This window comes from Equus quagga, chromosome 3, assembly GCF_021613505.1.
Source record: "Equus quagga isolate Etosha38 chromosome 3, UCLA_HA_Equagga_1.0, whole genome shotgun sequence".
Lineage (NCBI taxonomy): Eukaryota > Metazoa > Chordata > Mammalia > Perissodactyla > Equidae > Equus > Equus quagga.
In genome coordinates, this window is record NC_060269.1 from 62,889,414 (window position 1) to 62,912,288 (window position 22,875).

General features: G+C 34.5%; 1 protein-coding gene across 10 annotated transcripts in view; it reads right to left on the minus strand.

The window, feature by feature from the left end:
- The window catches only part of HMBOX1 (homeobox containing 1), a 192,754-nt gene that overhangs the window by 88,856 nt on the left and 81,023 nt on the right, over window positions 1-22,875 (minus strand). For all 10 annotated transcript variants that reach the window (XM_046657408.1, XM_046657405.1, XM_046657407.1 and 7 more), the window contains exons 4-5: window positions 20,719-21,195; window positions 12,624-12,709 (exon numbers count right to left, since the gene is read on the minus strand). In XM_046657408.1, the coding sequence (XP_046513364.1) occupies window positions 12,624-12,709; window positions 20,719-21,195 (563 nt within the window). The remainder of the gene's footprint in view (window positions 1-12,623; window positions 12,710-20,718; window positions 21,196-22,875) is intronic.

Here is a 22,875-nt window from a genome sequence, read left to right on the forward strand (position 1 = left end):
ATTTTAGAATAATTTTTACATTTATTCCCTCCCTTCTTTTTAAAACTGCTTTGAGATATAATTCACATACCACACAATTCACCCATTTAAGAACAATTCGATGGTTTTTAGTATATTCAAAGAGTTGTGCACCCATCATCACAATTGATTTCCCTTCCTTTTGAATAATAAAATGAGGATACTAGACAGAATCCTGGCAAGGTCGGTAGGTAGAGAGCTATAGGGCAGAGAAGAAAGATCTTGCCACAAAGGGAGCTGGACTTTCTCCTTCTCACTTCCTAACTCTGCTCAGGATGTTAGCTATAATAATATAAAAAACATTTTTTTTAGGCAATTTTGTGCATGTCAAACTTTGGAAGGCTAGTCATGGTGAAGGAAGTTTACTATGCTAACGTCAAAATGAAATTTAGATAGCTTTTTTTTTTTTTAGATGGAAAAGGAAGGAGTATTTTAATAGCTTTTCCTATAATTGTGGATGTTCTGGATACTACACTAAAACTTGACAAGTGATATATTCTTTAAAGGTTAGCTGCGATGTTGAATCTGAAATCAACTCACTAAACTTTTTCAGACTCTGTTACGTTAAAATCCACTGATCTATCTTGAACTATTTTTTTATTGTGTTAGTTTTAGGACCACAGCATAATGATTTGATATACATATATATTGTAAAATGATACCACAATAAGTTTGGTTAACATCCATCATCATACATAGCTCCTTTTTTTGGGTGATGAGTACTTTTAAGATTTACTCTTAGCATCTTTCAAATAGGTCACACAGTATTGTTAACTATAGTCACCATGCTGTACATTACAGTCCCAGAACTTATTTATCTCATAAGTGCAAGTTTGAACCTTTTGACCCTCTTCACCCATTTTGCCCACCCCCCACCTCTGGCAACCATTAATCTGTTCTCTGTATCTATGAGTTTGGGTTTTTTTTAGATTCCACATATAAATGATATCATACAGTATTTGCTTTTCTCTGTCTGACTTATTTCACCTAGCATAATGCCCTCAAGGTCCATCCATGTTGTCACAAATGGTAGAATTTCCTTTTTTTTTAATGGCTATATATATATATAGCACATTTTCTTTATCCACTCATACATCAATAGACACTTAAGCTATTTTCAAGTCTTGGCTATGGTAAATATGCTGAAATGAACATGGGGGTGCCATATATTTTTAGAAGTGGTCAAAGGCTAGAAGCATTATGGTTAACATATTTAGTGTCAGGAAGCTCAGCTTCATAAAAGTCAATCTGGAAAGGGATGAAGGGGAAATAATTGCTGGCTGAACATTAAGCAGTATAATAGTTAATAATGATAATAATAAAAAACTTCTACGGCAATTACTATGTACCAGAAACTTGACATAAACTAACTCATTTAATCTACTCAAGAACCCTGTTAGGTATGTATTATTATTATTCTCACTTTCCAAAAGAGGAAAATGAGGCTTAAAACATCCAGTAACTTGCCCAAAGTTACATAACTAATAAGTGACAGAAATTGTATTTTGATGGGGCCAGCTGGTGGCGCAGTGGTGAAGTGCACACATTCCGCTTCAGCGGCCTGGGGTTTGCCAGTTCGGATCCTGGGTGCGGACATGGCACTGCTGGGCACACCATGCTGTGGTCGGCGTCCCACATATAAAGTAGAGGAGGATAGGCACGATGATACCTCAGGGCCAGTCTTTCTCAGCAAAAAGAGGAGGATTGGCAGCAGTTAGCTCAGGGCTAATCTTCCTCAAAAAAACAAAAACAACAAAAAAAAGAAATTGTATTTTGAAGCCTCAAAGTCATGCTCTTGACCACTCCACTATACTGCCTCTATAGACTGAAATGCTATGTCAAGAACACTAGCATTGCAACAAGACAAACATAATTAGCCGTGTGACTGTGGGCAAATGATTGAATCTCCTTTAGCCTCAGTTTTCTCATCTGTAACTGAAGAAGTTAACACCTGCCTCTCAAATATATAAAACAGTTAGCACAGCATCTAGCACTTGTTAAGTGTTGAAATAAATTATAGCTAAACATAACAATCCTCCAAAAAGAGAGGTTTAGCTAACATGTGCACAGTAGTAAAAAACAGAGCCCCTGGTTATCTACAACTCACTGAAAGGGCTATATGCTTTCCTGGTAGGTATTTAGCACAATGATAAAGCTGAGTTAAAGTGAAAAAGGCATGGGCAACAATGGTTTATGAGATATTGTTCTCACTAAATATTATTATGTGTGATGATTATTTTAACACAAAGCACTCAAACATTTAGAAGACACTCTTTATGTCCTAGAAAAATTAAGGCAAACTGGTAAGAAATGTCCTTCAAAAAATATTTAGCAATGGAAAGGCTTAGGCACAGCAGACAATCTTTATGTGTAAAATAGTCAAAGGAGAAAAAAACCCCACGTTTATGAAAGTAGCATATTCTAGTTCTTTAAAGTCTCAAAACATTAAACAAAGACGCATTAACAATGTTTCTAAAAATCCTTTCCTATGTTTCTCATCGAGAACAATAACAAGCCTGGGGCAATGTTATACTGGACATGTACATTAGAAATCAATGTGTTCAAAACCAAGATAGTGTCCACAGATCTGCTTGGAAATGGGTTTAGAGAGGAGTCATTCAATATTTTTAAAACTACTACAGGAAGCAAAATCTCATTGCTTAAGTGAGTGAAAACAATGTTGTTTACTCAGGCACTCTAGGGCACAAGGAAGGGCTATTGCTGTATCTAAAGCAAACTCAATTTGGTTTGTAGTTTATAATCGTACTATTTCAGGCAAATTGCAAGAGAAAAGTATTTCTGCCAAGGGTAAAATCAGGTAGAAAAATATTGGCAACCTTTGAGGTATTAAGGGCCCAATAATCTCTGCAATTCTATATTCTATTCTGCTGACTTCAGTATAGGATACAAACCCTACAGGTTTAGATCTAGGTAAGTCAGTCATGACTAGGTGTAAGATATTCACTATAATAAAAAAAAAAAGCACAGTCTCAAAATAAAGATATTGAAGGAAGAAATAATACCAATTTTACAACAATTCTTCTAGAAATAGAAGAGAAGGGAACACTTCCCAACTTGTCTTATGAGGCCACATTATCACAATAACAAAACTAGACAGGATATTACAAGAACAGAAAAAACAAAACAAACCTAGAACAATACCCCTCATGAACAGAGATGTAACAATTCTTAACAAAATATCAGCAAATTGAATCAAACAAATCAGTGGAGTTTTCCCAGAATGCAAGGTTGGTTAAACATTTGAAAATCAATCAATGTAATTCATCATATTAACAAGACTAAAAAAGGAAAACCAGGTGGTCCATCTCAATAGATACAGAAAAAGCATTTGACAAAGTATAACATCCATTCATGATAAAAATTCTCAGAAACTAGAAACAGAAGAAAACTTCCCTTGAAGGGCATCTTGATAAAGGGCATCTATGAAAAATCTACAGCTAAGATCATCCTTAATGGTGAAAGACTGAAGGCTTGCTCCTCAGGATTGGGAAAAGGCAAGGATGTCTGCTCTCATCACTATATTCAACAATTAACTAGTGGTTCTAGTCAGTGCAATACAGCAAGAAAAAGAAATAAAAGACATACCTATTGAAAAGGAAGAAGTAGAATTCTCTCTATTCACAGATCACATGATTGTCCATGTAGAAAATCCTAAGAATTTACCAAAAAAAGCTACTAGAACAAATAAATGAATTTATCAAGGTTACAGAATAGAAGGTCAATATACCAAAATCAATTATTCTATGACACAAGAAACAAACAACTGAAAATTGAAATTAAAGACAGTATCAATAGTACCAAAAAAATAATATTTAGAGATGAATTTAAGAAAATGTGTGTAAGACTTGTACACTGAAAACTACTAATAGTTTTGAGAGAAAATAAAGAAGACTTAAACCAATGAAGAGATATACCATGTTCATGGATGGGAATATTCAATATGATTAAGATGTCAATTCCTAATGTTAGATTGACCTATATATTCAACACAATCTCAATCACAATCTCACTAAAAATATGTTTTGTAAAACTTGACAAGCTAATTTTAAAACATGTACGGAAATGCAAAAGACCTAGAATATTGACAGTGATCTTTAAAAAGAAAAACAATTAGGAGGAATTACACTTTCTGATGTGGAGACTTATTATAAGTCTACAATAACTTACAGTCTTGAATTGGTATAAGGATAGACATAAAGATAACTGGAACACAACAGAGAACCCAGAAATAGTCCCACATGAACACATTCAATTGATTTTTGACAAAGCTGCCAATATAATTGAATGGGAAAAGACTAGTCTCTTGACTACAGCTGACCATTTCAACGAATGATGCTCCAACAATTGGACATCCGTATGGAAAAAGAATATGTCTTGACCCTTACTTCACACATATACAAAAACTAACTTGAATTGGTCAGAGACTGAAATGTATGAGCTGAAATTATAAAACTTTTAGGAGAAAACATAAGAATATCCTTGAGACTTCATTTAGGTACATTTTCTTATGAAACAAAGAGCATGAATCATAAAGGAAAAAACTGATAAATCTAACTTCATCAACATTGGAAACATTTGCTCTTTGAAAGACAATATCAAGAAAAAGAAAATGTAAGCCTCACACTAGGCTATCTGTATATTCACATATTTAATGACTTATACCCAGAATATACATAGAACTCTTGTAATCAATAACAAGGCAAACTACCTGATTAAAAAACAATGGGCAAAAGATCTGATAGACATTTCACCTAAGAAGATAGGTGATGCTCAACATAATTAGTCACTAGAAAAATGCAAAATAAAGCTAGAGTGTGATTCCATTACATATGCAGTAGAACGGCTAAACTTAAAGAGAAGCACAAATACTAAGCATTGAAGAGAATGCAAAGCAGCTGGAAATCTCATATATTGCTGGTGGGAATGCAAAATGGTATAGCCACTTTGGAAAACAGGCAGTTTCTTAAGAAGTTAAACATACACTAAACAATTACCCCACAATTCCATTACTATGTATGAGAAATGTAAATACATATCCACACAAAAACTTACAGACAAATATTCATAGCAGCTTAATTCATAATAGCCAAAACCTGGAAACAACTCAAGTTGTCCATCAACTGATGAACGGATAAAGGAATTTTGTTATATCCATTCAATGGACCAGTATCCAGCATTTAAAAGTTACAAACTACTAATTACATGTAACAACATTAATGAATCTCAAAAGTATCCTGTTAAGTCAGACACAAAAAGGGTGGTATTGTATGATTCTGGTCACATGACATTCTAGAAAACACAAAACTATATTGATAGAATGCAGATCAGTGGTTGCCAGGGACCTGCAGTGGGGAGAGGCATTTGACTGCAAAGAGGCATGAGAGAACTCACTGAAGTACTGAAAATGTTCCATATCTTGATTTTGGTAATGACTATAAATTTGGTGCAACTCAGAGAACTCTACTCTTAAGCAAATTTTATCTCAATAAAGGTGATTAAAAACAAATAAAAAAATACATCTCCTCCGCATACCTGAAGTTTATTTTGTGAGGATCAAATGATATAGTCAAATTTAGCTGAAGTCAACATATGCTGATATTAAAAGCTTTCTTTAAGGTCATAAGAAATTCAATAATGGTTTCAAGATTTTATAGGTCTCTCAGATATTAAGGTCCTCAAGCTTAGTTAGTTTAGTCAGTTCAAGCTTCAGTTTCTTACCTAACTAAGTTAATAACCACACAATACTAAATCTAATACATCTTCCTGACAGAACAAATTATTTTCAGCAACTGATGCCAAATTCTTTGATTTAAGATCTATCCCTGAGTAAACTTCAGGAGTTAACTGGCTCATTCCTTAATGCATAAAAGAGCATATCTACAGTTTACAAAAAATGGTATTTACTCCCTTCAGAGCTACCTTCTGCAGGAAGTTATTTATAATATTGCCTAATGACTCACAGAGACTATAGCTAAACCTTAGGTTTTGCTATTTTATCAGACACCTTCTGACTTTCTTACTAGGGTATTACTTCTTTCTGTCATTTATCTCTGCTGATTTTTCTTTAATGTAAGAAAAGTTAACTTATGTTAGGTAAGAAATGTTTCATAAAACTGTTAAAGGAATATTACACCTTAAGTAAAGACTTTTCTCCACAATCTTAGGAAACAAGAATTAGGGAGAAACACGAATGAAAATTACCAAGGGGGGAGAAAACCACTACTGTGCCTAACCTTTTAAGGTCACTTTTGTCAAAGCTTATGGTGAAAAAAGATTTTTTAAACATAGTTTCTACTTTAAATATGGGTGGAAGAGGTAACTTATTTTATAATTTAAAACCAACCTTCATAACTTTAACACTAAAAATGTACAGCCCTATACAGTTCATTTGAGATGATGAAATCTCTGGTAGGACAACGAATTTCAAGAATTGTAGAAAACTGACTTTTTAACAACAAAAAGTATCCTCTGAAATTATTTTCACTCCAAGTTTTCACTTAGCTATCACCAAAGTGAGAAAATGTGAGTATTCAGATAGAGGCTGGACTTTTTCCTATGGAAAAAAAAGTAATCCTATATGTTGTGTTTACAAGAAAATAGTTTGCCAACAAATTGCAGAAGATGGAAGAAAATGAGATAAAAAGTAAGAATTTTTTGACCCACAGGACATTTGTTCTTATTCTCCAGAGGCTGCAGGACAAGAAAAAAATCCTAAAATATACTCTGCAAAACCACTTATATTGTTGGTAACTAAAGTCCATTCAAAGATTTGAAAAGAAGTTTTCTCCTAACAGAAACAAAAACTCTAAACCTTTTCAATTTGGAGACAGAAATTAAATCTCACATGTAGAAATCTACCCATTCTATAGACACATAATAGCCTTCAAACTGGAGATCTACATAAAACTAGTAAAATTCATTAGGTAGAAATTAATAAAATCTTGTTAAATGAGCATGATAATTATATTTGGTTGTATTATAATACAACGATTCCATAGTCTGTGATTTACACCCTACCAACATTGCTTTTCTAACGTAGATATAAACTGTACTTGTTTATAGTAACTTTATTCATAATTGCCAAAACTTAGAAACCAAGATGTTCTTCAGTAGCTGAATGGAAAAATAAACTGGGATATCCAGACAATGGTATATTATTTAGCACTAAAAACAAATGAGCGGGGGGCTAACTCGGTGGTGTAGTAGTTAAGTTTGCATGCTCTGCTTTGGCAGCCTGGGGTTCATGGGCTTGGATCTCGGGCACAGACCTATACACTGCTCATCAAGCCATGCTGTGGTGGCTTCCCACATACAAAACAGAGGAAGATCGGCATGGATGTTAGCTCAGGGACTATCTTATTCAAGCAAAAAGAGGAAGATTGGGAAGAGATGTTAGCTCAGGGACAATTTTCCTCACCAAAAAACAAATGAGCTATCAAGCCATGAAAAGACATTAAGAAACACTAAATGCATATTATTAAATGAAAGAAGCCAACCTGAAAAGGCTATAATACTGTATGATGACATTCTAGAAGAGGCAAAACTATGGAGACCGTAAGAAGATCAGTGGTAGCCAAGGCTTGGGGCGAGGGGGTAGATGTACAGGTGGGATACAGAGGACTTTTAGGCAGTGAAAACTATAATATCATCTTATGATACTGAAACAATGGATACTTGCCATTATACATTTTTCAAAACCCCATGGAATGTACAAAGCCATTTATACCTAATGTAAACTATGGACTCTGAGTGATAATGATGTGTCAACATAGGTTTATAACAAATGTACCACTCTGGTGCTAGATGCTGATAGCAGGGGAGGCTGTGCGTGTGGTGGGGGGAGGGGAGAGCAGGAAGTATATGGGAAATCTCTGTACTTTCTGCTCACTTTTGCTGTGAACCTAAAACTTCTCTAAAAAATGAAAGCTATTTTTCGGGACTGGCCCCGTGGCCGAGTGGTTAAGTTCGCGCGCTCCGCTGCAGGCGGCCCAGTGTTTCGTTGGTTCGAATCCTGGGCGCGGACATGGCACTGCTCATCAAACCACGCTGAGGCAGCGTCCCACATGCCACAACTAGAAGGACCCACAACGAAGAATATACAACTATGTACCAGGGGGCTTTGGGGAGAAAGAGGAAAAAAATAAAATCTTTTAAAAAAAAAAAAAATGAAAGCTATTTTTAAAACAGGTATATTGACACTTTAGTTGATTTCTAATATCTGGTCTGAAGTTCTCTGTTTAGGGAGAGGATCAATATACACCTACTTTTGTAAAGAAATTACTACAATTAAATTGAATATGTAGTTATTTCTATCCTTCATTTTAAAGATAAATAAAACAAGGGAAGTGATTTGAGTATAGTTGAAACATTCCTAAAACTGGTTCAGAGCTTTCCTTTTTACAGGAATTCTTACATTTTGGGAATGATAGTCACTAGATACAGGTAAGATACACACTTGTTAAATGTACTTAGTTTAAAAACAGAACAGAATTTGACAAGTAGAAAAAATACTAAGAAAATATTGACCAAAGCCCATCATCTTATAAATAAGGAAACTGAGGCTCAGAGAAGCTCCATGATTTGTCCTGGGTCACAAGGCTATGTAATGACAGAAAGAAAAGAACTTTGGTATTCTAAAGCTTCATGGTTGCTTTTCTATTATACTACTATTATTCAAGAAAACAAAATTTTGACAAATTTCTTAAAATTCAGAAATGCTAATTTTTTCCTTCTTTTATTTATTTATTTTTAAGTGGACATAAATCCAATTAGTATATTTCTTCTCCTGAAAAGCACTCACTCAAGCTCTTGCCCATTTACTCATTTATTCTGCCCTCCTAATTTTTCCCAGAGATCATTTATAAAGAAAATCATATCTTAAGAACTCTAACAGCCAAAAAAAAAATGTTTTACCCTGAAAGTGAATATAAAATACATATGTTTACTACGAAATCAAAGGCTATGCTCCCCACCCCACCATTGTTAGGGAGAATTTAGAATCTTGCTCGACCTCTTACAGAGGTAAAAATTCACCCTTGGTAGGAGCAGCTGTGACTCTGTGAAAGAAGCTACAAATAACATGCTGGGAAATTCAGCAGGCACTGTTATTATATCCTGTTTATACTGTCATTTTTCCTATCATTAGGACATCATTTATACAGACCCCACCCATGAACTTCTTGTTTATCTTATTATAGAAATCCTCTGAATCTATAAAAAGAAACCCGTATTTGTTTCTGGAACAAGCATATGTGTTATAATTTTGTACCTCACTACACTTTTTTATTCAGCATTTTCTTTTGTTATACACCATTCATTCTCATTTTTATCTCAAGGCTGATTTATTTCATTATTTCACATATTGGAGTTGAACTTAACTGACTTTAAGTGACTCCTTTATGAGACAGAGATTCCGGAGCACCACATCCTAAACTTTACTTTGGGGTAGATTTCATCAGGTAGATAGCCTTTAAGATACACTTCACTAATTTGTTTAAAGACAGAAAAATGTGCCTATATACTGATCAGGCACCCTAGTGAGTGAGCCCTGGATGCCTAGAAGGCTTCCTACTCAGGCTACTCTATCCCAGGTGGGCTAATTATGATGGCCAAGCTTTATATTGGTTCTAACTCACTATTCTCTAGCTGGATCTCTTTTCTAAAATGAAAAGCCCTGCGCCTGAGTTTAGCTTGATGGCTAGATGGTCTGGGTGAAAATGTAACATGATAATACATGACAAATACATGAATTCAGTAAGTTAGCCAATGCGACAATGAACTAATCTGGTTATAAATCATCCTCATTTCCCTGCTTTATGTAAGTAACTGAATTAAAGCAAATGAAAGAAAAATGCAAGTTCCTTAAGGGTAGAAATTCAGGCAGCATTTGTTGAGCAAATAAATAATTATTTCTGGAGAGGGAACATCACTATACAAAGTCATACAGGATAAATGTTCACATGCATAGCTTGTGTTAGCTTCACCAATACTCCCTTTACCCTACAGGACAGCACTACAAAGCGGCTAGGTAAACACGAAATCCTCAGAGAGCACGCATAATGGTAGACTCTTTGAGGATGTGTAAGAAAGACTGCTGCTTTTAAAGAACATTACTCTAAAATGCATAACTGAAATGAGTTTTATTACCTTAGGGTAGTGAAGTTAATTAATTTCAGAAGAAAGAGAGGTCTATATGGGCTAAAGTGATCAAAGAAGTCAGAATGAGGACAATAACTGAGGTAATCTTGATAAAAAGGAATTTACAAAAGGCTGAGGTGAGGAGGTAAAAGGCATCCTAGGTACAACCAACGATTTGCGAGGATCCAAGTGAGCAGAATTCTGGAAACAGCGAGTAGTTGAATTCAGCTAGTGAGTATACTAAACAGACTATGGCAATAAAAAGAAGGTTGGAGTCAGATTATAAGAAGTTTCATTTTTCAGACAATGGAGAATTATCAAAGATATACGAACATGGGAAAATGAACCCAAGCTTTTGGACTAAGAATGAAGAGGAGGAAGAACACGTTGGGGTGAGACTGAAATGGGGAAAGAAGTTTTTAACAGTCCCAATCCTATGATTACAGTAGCAAAAGAAAGGTCCATGTGACATAACAGAAAATAAACGTGGAAAATATTTTTAACTCTTGTTTCCACAGACAGGAGATGGCATCATGATAACTATGACTGAGTGGGACAATGTTAAACAACGCCAATCCATTGAAGTTAGTGTCAGGAAAGCTTACCAGTCTCCTAGAATAGTACTTCTCAAACTCAGATCACTTGGGGATCTGGCTAAAATGTAAATTCTGATTCAGCAGGTTTAGGGTAGTACTCTCTATCTTTACATTTCTAACATTTCCCAATACTGCTGTTTGATGGACTACATTTTGAGTAGCAAGATTCTAAAACATCTTTCAGTTTCCCTTTCCAAATGGGCAATATTTGATATACTATATTTAACCTATCATAGTATACCTAAATATGCCTAAGAAATTCCTTTTAAAGGTAATTTATTATAATTTGCATCAATGTCAGATGGGTTTCAAAAGCTACGGTTTTAAAAGTCCACGATGATTCAAGATTCATGGTATTCAAGATACTCAGAAATATTTTCACCTGGACAAAATCAACTTTATAATGCTGCTCTATAACACTACAATTTTGTCATTTTTTTCAGGCTGGTGAACTAGAAGATACTACTGCTTCAAATCTTGGGGGCTGAAGTAAAAGCCCTGAAAGACAAGACTCCATCTTTCAAAGAGTACATCAGAAGTTTTGGTAAAATCCAATTAATCTGCCCTTAAGTGCCCTTATCACCATACCTTAATCCTTGAAGATAAAGGTAACAATTTATTTTAAATATCTTATTGAAAAACACCTGAGGATTACAAAAATTAAATTCAAACACCATCCTTGTGTTCAAGATTTCTATAGGACATGCCTTTAATTATAGTCTTTTACCATGAACAGGGGTGTCATTTATAAAAATACATTACTAGTGTTATATATTACACACACACGTATTAAGATTGGCTGACCTTAGATTCTTGGGATGAAATTTAAGACTTCTGAAATCTCAAGTTTCATTTTTAACCAAATTAAAGGTCAATAACAACCTTTTAGGTAAATTAGCTTCCATGTGTACCAATGTCTAGAGAACAGAAGTAATATTGTAAAATTGGAAGATACTGTCGAAGACCAGATCCAACAATTTCATTGCAGAGGTAAGCAACTGAGGCACAGAGGCTAAAAAGCCCAGAGTCACATAGATGCTAGTGCATGTTAAAAAAAGAAGGGGGAGGAACAAATTAATTTTCATATCTATGACTGTACAACGTACAATGACGTATAAACTGAAACATGTTGAAAGAGTTTCTGGTTCCTCTAATGACTAATGCATTGTTGATTTTATTAAGGTCTTATAAATCATTGATATCCAAGAAAGGAAGACTACATACTAACAAAGAAAAGACATGCTTCCCCACAATTTAAGAACTTCATAAAAAATGCAATCTGAATAGAGAATGACACATATACACCACGCACTGGGGATAGGGCTGTGGTGGGGTGGGTAATGGGATGGGGTATAAAGAACAAAGATAAGACTGGTAACTCTTATCTTCTCAGTAACGGTTTGAGGAAAGCTTTCACATATAGAAAACCAGGTTAAAAAAAAACATCTTCTTTTACTCTTATGAATCACTTTTTAATTGGTAAAATCTGGAATTAGATTTGGAGGATTGCAAAGCTTTTAAAAATACGAACTATAGATAGCAGTTGGATGTGCATGTGTCATAAGCTCTGTCACAATTAAAAGAAAACCAGAGAACCCTTTTTTAGCCATAAAATAATGAATTTTGTGCTTATTACAAATGCTATAAAATTTATTAGCACAAGTAAAAGAAAAATCACTGGAGAAGTTCCATGATATCAGAGACAATGGGTTTTAAATCACAGGCATACATTATTATGCCTAAGTTGACAGATCTGCACTGCAATGCAGAAATGCAAGCAATATTCCAACATCTGCACCAGAAGGCAGAGACTAGACATGATTCTAGAATAAAGGGCTCTTCAGCTCTTACCTGTTACCTGTGCAACAACTGCTTGGGAAATCCTCCGATTGGCAAGAAAGGCTTTGATTTCCTCTTTTATCACACTGCTGTCCCTCCTAACAAAAACAGAAGACAAGACCAACAATGTATGTTGAAGGTAGAAATCCTCATCTTTGCTAAGAAAGGTGAAGCAAAGAGGTGGGGAGAACATAGAAAGAAAGGACACAAAAATAAAGGTAAACAGACCAAGCTTGTGTGAAAACATGAAATTAAAACAAAGCAAGAAACACCAAATATTCAAGTCCTAAAACATCACACCACCAGACAGACACTTTAGTGAATGCCACAGTAGATATAAGTCTCATACCAGAGGATGGTTAATCGCATGCTGTGTATAATTCACATTAGGAACAAGGCTGCCATATGGTATATACAAAGTTTCATTACTGGGAATGAATATATCTTACACAGACAGAAATCCTAGAAAAATAAAAAGCAACAACAGCGACAAAAATAAGTTGTGAGCAGATTTTGGTTTGCATGTTAACTATGCAACTGCATAAGCAATGTTCAGTTCATTTTAAAACCTTTGTTAAAGGAATAGAAATCATCAACATTCTCACAACTGCTAAAATATTAGCCATTTTAAGAAAGGTTCTGCCTTTTAATTTGTCTTCTTCTTCCTGTATAAATCAAAACAATTTTAAGTGAGATGCGTTGAATATAAAATTTAACATAAAAAGGTACTTATTAATTTCCTATTACATGTAACACAAAATACTTTAAACTATATTCTGTGTCCTTGGGATTATACATTATAGACCTAATTTTTCCTCCACTATGATGCTTCATAAATTTTCACTTATTTAAAAACTCAACAGATTCTCAAGACTCGACATTCACTAGAATGACAATGAATGGCAAGATTCCACCAGAATAAACAGAAAACTTAAGTAAAAATTATACTCAAGCCCTTAAAACTGACCAATTTCTCTTTGAATGGTTTACGTCCAAAAGGATTACATAAATAGAGCATTGATTTTTTGTTCAAGCTCAAAAGTAACGCAGAATAGTGGTAATTTATAATGTAACACAGGGGTCAGCAACCCTTGGCCCACAGGCTAAATCTGGCTTCCAACCTGTTTTTATACAACCTATGAACTAAGAATGGTTTTCACAGATGAACATTTACAGTCAATTTGATAACAGGGAACACTAACTTAACATGAAGTAAACAAAATATTATCTCCCCCGCCCTGAAAATTCTATTCTTCTCATTAGTAGGCCTCTATTTTAAAAATTATATATAATTTTATTATTCTGTATTGAATTTTGTCAACAAAGTCTAAAACGTTTACCACCCAGCCCTTTACAGAAAAAGTTTACTGGCCCCTGATCTGAGAGAAAGGGATCGCGAAATCTTTACAAATCGTTTTGTGAATGAACTACAAACTCCTTACAGGAGCTCAATTCTCTCTATAGATTATTTCGATCAAAGAAAGAAAAGTTTCCTATCCAAAAAGAACCAGCTGTGATTTAACTTAGAGCAGATATTTTACCCCTTGATGAGGAGGGGCCATACATGCTATTGGTAGATTTCATGCTCCCTTTTAGGAATAGAAAAGAGATGAGAAGTGAAAGAAGAGACAGCTTCCAATCTGGAGCTCTACAGTATCTTCTTAATCTACTGCTTGGAAATCCTACTCAAAAAGATTCCTAAAGGAAGAAAATAGTCAGCTGCCTAATCCAAAACTTAAAATTTCTCATATTGATCTAGATTCTGATCTAGATACTGACTAAATTCCTTCCAAAATGCTTGTTTACATTTGAAATATTTCTTTGAAAAATATGCATTCTCATTTTATTTTTAAAATTGTGTATCTGAAAGAAAAGGCACAAACACATTTTAAAGTCAAACAAAATAATAAACTGCTGAGTAAAATACAGGTAATGCAGACCAAACAGCTCGCAAATATTCATCAATACTTAGTTGAACAAGAGAGAACTTCAGCAGTATCTACTTCAATTGGCTTATGTAAATAAAACAACAAAGTCATTTAGTTTCTGATACAGCTGCAAAATTAATCTGAAAAAATTTAAATAAAGCATTGCATTTCAATTTATAGAATGTCCTTCTAGGAAACTGAAAACTAACTTGAAGAGAATTTTTTTAAGGCTAAATAAAAAATGATGTGCTTTCGTCAAGAAAATGATTAAATGGTATTTTCTTGACTACTGATTTAAATTGGAATTTAAATTAACTTATTTTAAATCAAATTCACCTGGAGTAGACGCCAAATCATAAAGAGGGGATAACAGTCAATTATCCCAATAGGAAATATCCAGTTTGTGAATTATTCACAGTCTTGCAGTATAACATTATCAAGGACTGCAGCAAGACAAAAAGAACCCCCAAAAGTCTGCAAAATAGCAGCAATTCAGTGACCCTCTCATAGCCTGTATTTTTAGATATGTGGCAAGTTTTTAAGTACCCACCATGAATTAAAAGAAAAATAGGGGCCGGCTCCATGGCCGAGTGGTTAAGTTTGCGCGCTCCGCTGCGGCGGCCCAGGGTTCGGATCCTGGGCGCGGACATGGCACCGCTCGTCAGGCCACGTTGAGGTGGCGTCCCACAACCCACAACTAGAAGGACATGCAACTAAGATATACAACTGCGTACAGGGGGGGGTTGGGCAGATAACGCAGAAAAAAAAAAAAAAAGACTGGCAACAGTTGTTAGCCCAGGTGCCGGTGCTTTAAAAAAAAAAAGGAAGATTGGCAACAGTTGTTAGCCCAGGTGCCAATCTTTAAAAAGAAAAAAAAACACATACCTCTTTACTCAACACTTTACCAGAGAGAAGCTTTTCCAAATTGAATAAAAGCCTAAGACTTAAAAGATAAGGGTGTGCTTGGGAAAGTCACTTAATAAAGCTGGACCTTAGTTTCATCATCTGGTAAAATGAGAACATTAACACCTCCGTAATAAGGCTTTTAAAATTTCTCTCCAAGCAGTGAAATTAAATTTAAATAAATTTAATATTAAATGTGTGTGTATAACATATAAAACAAAAAATTCTTCAATGTAAAAATTTCTTAACCTGTAAAAGCATTACATAAATGACTATTATTTTATAAAACCCCAGAAAGAATCTCAGGAAAAGAAGAAAAGAATGATCTGCTATAACTATACAAGATTGAAATTAACATCTGTATCAGGTACTTCCAGGCAACATAAAAGATTTCTATAGTGAATTTAGACACAAGCAGTGATATGTCATTTAGTTGGTTTCTCTAGGTATTTTCAAAATAGCAACAGCATTCAACTTTCGCTGTGTCCAATTCTCTTACGTATTTCAAAGACTTCCATTCTACTGAGTTAACTTTGTTCTTTAAACTTTCACATGTTCCCCCTTATTGACCTCTTCAGTGACCGGCCTCTGCTACTGTCCCAGCCTTGTAGCCTGTGAAATCACCCGTTTCTTGGTGTGAAAACTCCTTCATTTTACACCAAATCTAATTCTCTCATCTTCTTACTTTCTCTCTTCATCTGAAATCTGACATCCTCTTTAAAGAGAATGAATTCCTTTTTCCTGCCTTCTTTTATAAAATCTCACATCCATAATTTCTACTCCTCAAGTCTTATGGAGTTAAAGTGAAGCATAGGCTGACTTTCTTTGACTCCATAGCTGACTTCCAAGATAAGCTACCACTCTATTTGCATCTAACCACTTAAAGTCCATGTGATCTCCTCCTACTGCCTTTTCCAAATCACAGCCATGCTGGATTCATCCATCTATCTGGGTGACTTCCACATGAGGATAAAATTCTTCCTTTCCGCCCTCCACTGCCCTTATTTTTATAACTTACTAAACTTTCCATTTTTATCTACAGACCTTTCTTAATATCTGGATGAATTAATCAGTAATGCCTCTTTGTGGAATCAGTCTTTTTCAAGACACAATTTAATTGTTATCTATTCAGAGAAGTTCTCCCTTCTTTAGCTTCTTTTTAGCTCACAGAGTTAAAAAAGATCTTTTCTTCCAATAGCTAACTTTACCATTTCAATTATACTACTCACATGCTAATACATTACATGTTATTCTGTATTACAGTTGTTCCTGATCTGGTCTTGTCTCTCCTACTAGCCTGTGAAGTCCTTTAGCACAAAGATTGTGTCTTATTCATCATGGGGATTGCGTATAATAGAGCTTAATTTGTTCAATGAATGAACAAATCTGTAGTTGAAAGATAAAAGGTTGTAAAATGGAAAACCTGATCTAGATAATTTATAAAACAGCTCTAAATTCTTAATCTCAAATATGTTTAAGCTTCCCAAATCAGAATGGAAAACAGTTATTTATGCCAGCTTGAAATAGCAATGCTTCCTTTTCTGGAACACAGGATATTAAAGACTACATGTTTAAAAGTGGTATGTTTTTAAGATCTTCTGTATTCTCTTGGTTGATATACACTCCACATTCTTTAGGACCTCTTAAAGGTAGCCATCTCAAAGACTTCCAGTGATAGAGTAATGCCTACTAAGACTATTTCACAGGTGGAAAAATATAATTATATACAAATTCTTTCAATTTCTTCTAATTTTTTCAATAAAAACTTTCTCCCTTCAATATCTACCCATGAAGATAAAGCATAATTTAAAAATTTAAAGGATAACTTTAAAAGAAAAGCTACTCTATATGTATAAACAACATAACAATATTTTGACCTATAGAACATAAATACCTTCCTATACAAGTAAATAACCCATTGTTAGGCATATACATAACCAACTCAGAAGAAAGTCTCAGAATCTTGTATAAAATACTAACTAACATACTCATAAAATTTAGTACATGGGTAGTTAAGAATAACATCTTTAATATACAGCATTGTTTACTAATTCTGATAAGCCTAATTTCAACTGTTATTTTACAATATATACACAATAGAAGAGGTACTTTAATAGATGTATGCTATTAGCAGATGTACATATATACCTATATATAAATATATATATTAATAGATGTATTTAAAAAATATTAACATGTAAAATGAGTCTTCATTCCAGCTCTTGGCTTTAAAGTCCTTCCTAAAATATTATATTCAATAATTTGTTGAGAATTCACATTCTAGTTTCCCTTTCTCTTTTTTACCCTGATCAATTAAAAAATGGAAAAAGTAGCAGTTTCTTTCTGACTCTTTCTTAAGTTGATCAGGTGTATAGTTATAACCTAATCAAGTTCAACCAAAACAAACAAACAAACAAAACGAAACAATAAAACAGCACCAAAACTCTCCTTTGTGTACCTTGAAATTGTTAGGAGTTAAGATTGTGGACTCAGTGGGTTATAAGATTTGAAAAATATATCTTATGGTTGAGTGGTTAGGGAATGTGACCATGCAAGAGGTGAATTACATATGATATACATAGAAAAGGAGGCAAGAAGGCATTCAGGTACCCATTTTCCCCAACTAGAGATCACCAAATCCAACCCACTATAATATCATCATAGTGTTCAGTGATCAGCAAGGGCAGGATAGCCCTGTGTGAACATAGGATACTCAGAAAGATCCACTGCTCAAGAATTTCTCTGACAATCTACCAAATAAAAATTCATTTGGTTAGTAAGTGATTGATTTGAAGTGGCAAACATCATGTTGGGGGGAAAGGATAAGCCCATTAAGGCATTCACACTTTGTGTTGAGTTACATTAACCACCATTCCTAAAATCTTATTGAAATTTACAGACATGAAAAATTTATTTACAGAGGCAACAGATAGCAGCAACATATTGGTAATAAAGACACGGGTTAGAATTCAAGCTCTGTGACTTAATATTTAAGTTTTCTTGGGCCAATTATTTAATTTTTGTGAATCTCAATTTCTCTGCTCCACCTCACATACAGCATGGCTGTAATGATTAAAAGTGAGAACAGTCATGCAATAAACTTCTCCCTCCGACCCAAGGATTGTTGCTATCTGCAACTTGAGAAAAACGAGAGGTGTGCATAGAGGAGTAGTGCAGGTGTGGCTGAGGGCACAGCCAGAAGATTCAATGAGACCCCAAGATGATTAGAGGACACCAAGATAGCAGTTCTAAGAAAGAAGCAAAGAAAAGGAAGAAGATAAAATGTCCTAACTATATAACAGGTGGCAATATGTAAATCACTGATAACAATGTACAAACATGTATCTATTTAACAGAGAAACTTGAATGTGTGCAAGAAACTTGAATGTGTCTAACTGTGGGATTTAACTACAAATCCTAATCATTGCTAAATAGGTTTTCTCTTTAAGAACACAGTTGAAGTATATCATTATGACAACCTAAGAGTTAATAGTCAAGTTTTCAGACCCTGGCCAATCTTCCAGGCCTTTGTTAAAAAGAAAGTTTTCCCAGACTTCCTGTTAGTCTAACACATGTTTGGGAATTAACTGTTATATTAAAAGTCATATCGAAACTGATTAATGGCAGCAACAACAAAAAGACAGGCAAGCATCCTCAGAAATAAATTTTTGTTTATATCCTCTCTACTCAAGATAATTAAAAGCTCATCTTATTATATTTTAATGACTGAATTCTATGACTGAAGTAACTTCTATTTGCCCAAATGGTTCTCGCTCTTAAACATGTTAAATTCGAAAGGAACATCTGAACTTTGGCCAGCTGCTTTAACAAGTGAAAATGAATTCAAAGCCAAATTGATCTCTTTATTTTTAAGTTTTAAAAGGTTAAATAATAGGGTCTTGTGGCTGCTCTATGAAACTATTCATCACAGGAATTACATTGGAATCTAGATACAATAGCCCATTTAGCCTACAGTTCTATATAAGGCAGTTCTACCCTAAAAATAGTTGCAGGACAGTTTGTTTAAAAGATTTTTCACCATTGCGTACTATAGGATAGACCTTATGACGATATTAAGTTACCATTATATTATCTTCAAGTTTTAAAATCTTTAAGAAGAAATATAACTCATAATTATAGGTTTTAATTCTATTTCTGACAAATTCCTGCTACAGTTTCTTTCATTATCTACTGTAACTAATCTATCTGTAGTCTCTCCTCCTACTACAGTAGTGATAATTACTGAAAACAATGCTTTTATCATCTCTCTTTCCTACAGACCGTAAAAACTCCTTAATTCCAACCAAATTAAACATAAATTATTTGTATGGAACTCAGATCTTTCAAGACCTATACTGTCTAATAATACACTATTCTTACTACGAGAGTCTAGCCCATCTGCAATCTTTATAAGACTAAACATGCCTTGCCTTTTCCACCTTTTAATATTCCCTTAACTTTAAGTAGAGTTCCTATATTCCAAAACAGAGCCTATCCTTTAAGGTTTAGCTCAAATTTATCCAGTCACTTAACATACTAAGCCCCTACCATGTGCCAAGGACAGTTGTAGATCCTGGAGACACAGCAATCAAAACACATGGTTGCTGCCCTCAGAGTGTCCCAGGTCCAGTGTCAAGCCTTTCCTAAGGACCTCTGTTGAAAGTGGACTTCTTCTTTTCTCTGTGTTTTAAACTGTAAGTGCTTACACTTATCTTGTAATAGATAACATTTAAAAAATAATATATATATATATATATATAGCATCTATTGCTAAAATTAGAACTTTAGCTTCTTAGGGGTAGAAACCATGTCTATTTTCCTTCCTAAGAACACTACTTTTTCTATAATAGTTGCTCAAAATTATTTTGTTGATTGGTATGATGGAGGGAAAAATTAACAGTGTACACAATCTGTATCATGATGAAATCATCTTATCCCTAAGAAAGATACTTACAATAGATTTAAAGATTAGAACATATCTGTTAACAACTCAGAAAATTCAGACGTTAGCAATTAGACCCACAAAGAGAAGGCAAACCTTTGCTTTGACAGAGAAAATGGAAAAGGCTTATCAAGCAGCAAAGAGAAAGGGCTGAAGTAAAGAAGAGAAAATTTGAATTAAAAACATAAAATTAGAAATTTTTTTCTTTCATCTCCAAAGAGGTGAGGGAGAAATCACAGTTCTTATAGATAAGTAGCTGAAATATAGCTTATTACTCAAAACCAATCTAAGAATATAGACATTTTGGGGACTCTGAATAAGCAAAGCAACTAACCTCATTAATTCCTCTACTTTATCATCTACATCTAGGTCCTCTTCTGAGGCTTCAAAACTGTATGACCTCTGACCCATGCTGTTTGCATGGTAGCGAGTTGGTGACATCTTTCCATTGGATGTAGATAATCGCTCATTATTCTCCCTCCCATTTTGATTGGTAGTGCAAGGCTGTGGGGAGGTATCATAACTGTTGCTAGGTGATGGGGACATTCCGGAATGCTGTGTCTGTGTGGAAGCTGTAGCTGTAGAGGAAGATGCTGGAACATTGTTGGTACTATTCCCATATGAACTTCCTCCATAGCTGGACCTTCTTCCAAACTTGTCACTATGCTCTTGATCAAGACGGTCCAAAGTTTCCAAGGCATGAAGAATTTCATGTTTAGTCATTCCAGTACGTCGAAGGCGCTGAAGCAGATCTATCTGCTCTATGGTAAATCTGGGTTCATCTGTATAGTGAGACATGGTTTCCAGCAAACTAAAAAGAAAGATTAAAAAAATTTCCTTTATTTACCACATCTACCAAACAACATATCATTACAGACAATGCTCAGAAGATGATGTAACACTTGTACATCAACTTCTTTACTAAAAATGATTAAGACATTATTATTATATTATAATAACAATAATAATTATTACTCCATGCTCGAATGTTTTTGTCATGGCAATGGGCTGGTACAGATATTGACTTTATTAGCAGACTGACATTTGATACAACATAAAATCTAATTTCATATGGCAGACAATTTACATTTTCCTCATTCTGGTAAATATCTGAACCAAAATTTCAGTTAGAGCAATAATACCAAAATGACAGATTAGATTGCATACAGTCTTAAGCCTAGGCTCACAGGTATTTTTTCCATCTCACATTTATTACTCTACATTAGAGTATTAATGGAAAGTTGCTGAAAAAATAGTTTGTATTATCTTGTTTTACTAAATATCAGCAAAATTGACCTAGGAGCTCTATAACTTCATTTAGTGTAAACAAACGATTTGGTAAGCTAAGCTCAAGCAAATACTAATAATCAGCAAAAATATTTAATAGAAAAGTAAGAGAGGTACATAAAAAACCTGAGTAAGTACCATTTTACCCACCACTTAGGAATTTTGTATTTCATCTCTATAATGCATTGTCAAATACTTATCCTGAGAAATGGATCTTTTGCGTTTGCAGCCAAACTGAACTATTCATTTTTCTTAGGAAATTCCTTCTACATTATGTTTCCTTTAACACAAGATACTGTAGCACACCAGAAAATGTCCAGAGTCAATAACAATATTAAGTTTAAAAGAGTTGTCAAATATCATAAAAATTCTCACTAAAATTCCTTTTTTATAAAATCTGATTTTCCTATTTAAGATTTTTTAAAGTGGTAATTTTCCTATTTTTATTTTTATAGCTTTAGTGCCAAATGGGATGCATGGCATGCAGTAGGCTCTCAATAATTATTTGCTGATGGAAATAAAGGAATTTTCTCATCCTTTACAGGTAAACATCTGCTCTGGGCTAGTTCCCCTAAGCTGTTGGAGACTGGTTTCTTCATCCCTCTATACTAAAAATTTATTGAATATTTACTTCTAGGCAGGTATTGGGGAAGAGTTTCATATAATGTAATCTCATCTAATCCTCACAACTCTCTGTGGTAAGTTTTTAACAATTTTATATTGATTGATTTGTTGAGGAAACTAAGGCTCAGAGTGGTTTTATACCTTGCAAAGAGTCTGATTAAGAAGTAGAAAAAGAGGGACCGACCCGGTGGTCTAGTGGTTAAATTTGGGCACTCCGCTTTGGCGGCCCAGGTTCGGTCTCCAGGCATGGACCTGCACCACTCGTCAGCAGCCATTTTGCAGCAGCGATCCACATAGAAAATGGAGGAAGACAGGCACAGATGTTAGCTCAGGGCAAATCTTTCTCAAGCAAAAAAAGAGGAAGATTGGCAACAGGTGTTAGCTCAGGGTGACTCTTCCTCAGCAAAGAAAAAAAAAAAGAAACAGAAAAAAAGATTCAAAGATCTTACTGACTCCAAAAGCATACATCATTTTGCTTTCCAATACATGGCAAGGCTTACTGGAATGATATGATTTGGGACATAGGCATTTTTTACTCTTTTAGGTCTCCAGTTAAAATCACTTAAAAAGCCAGCCTGGT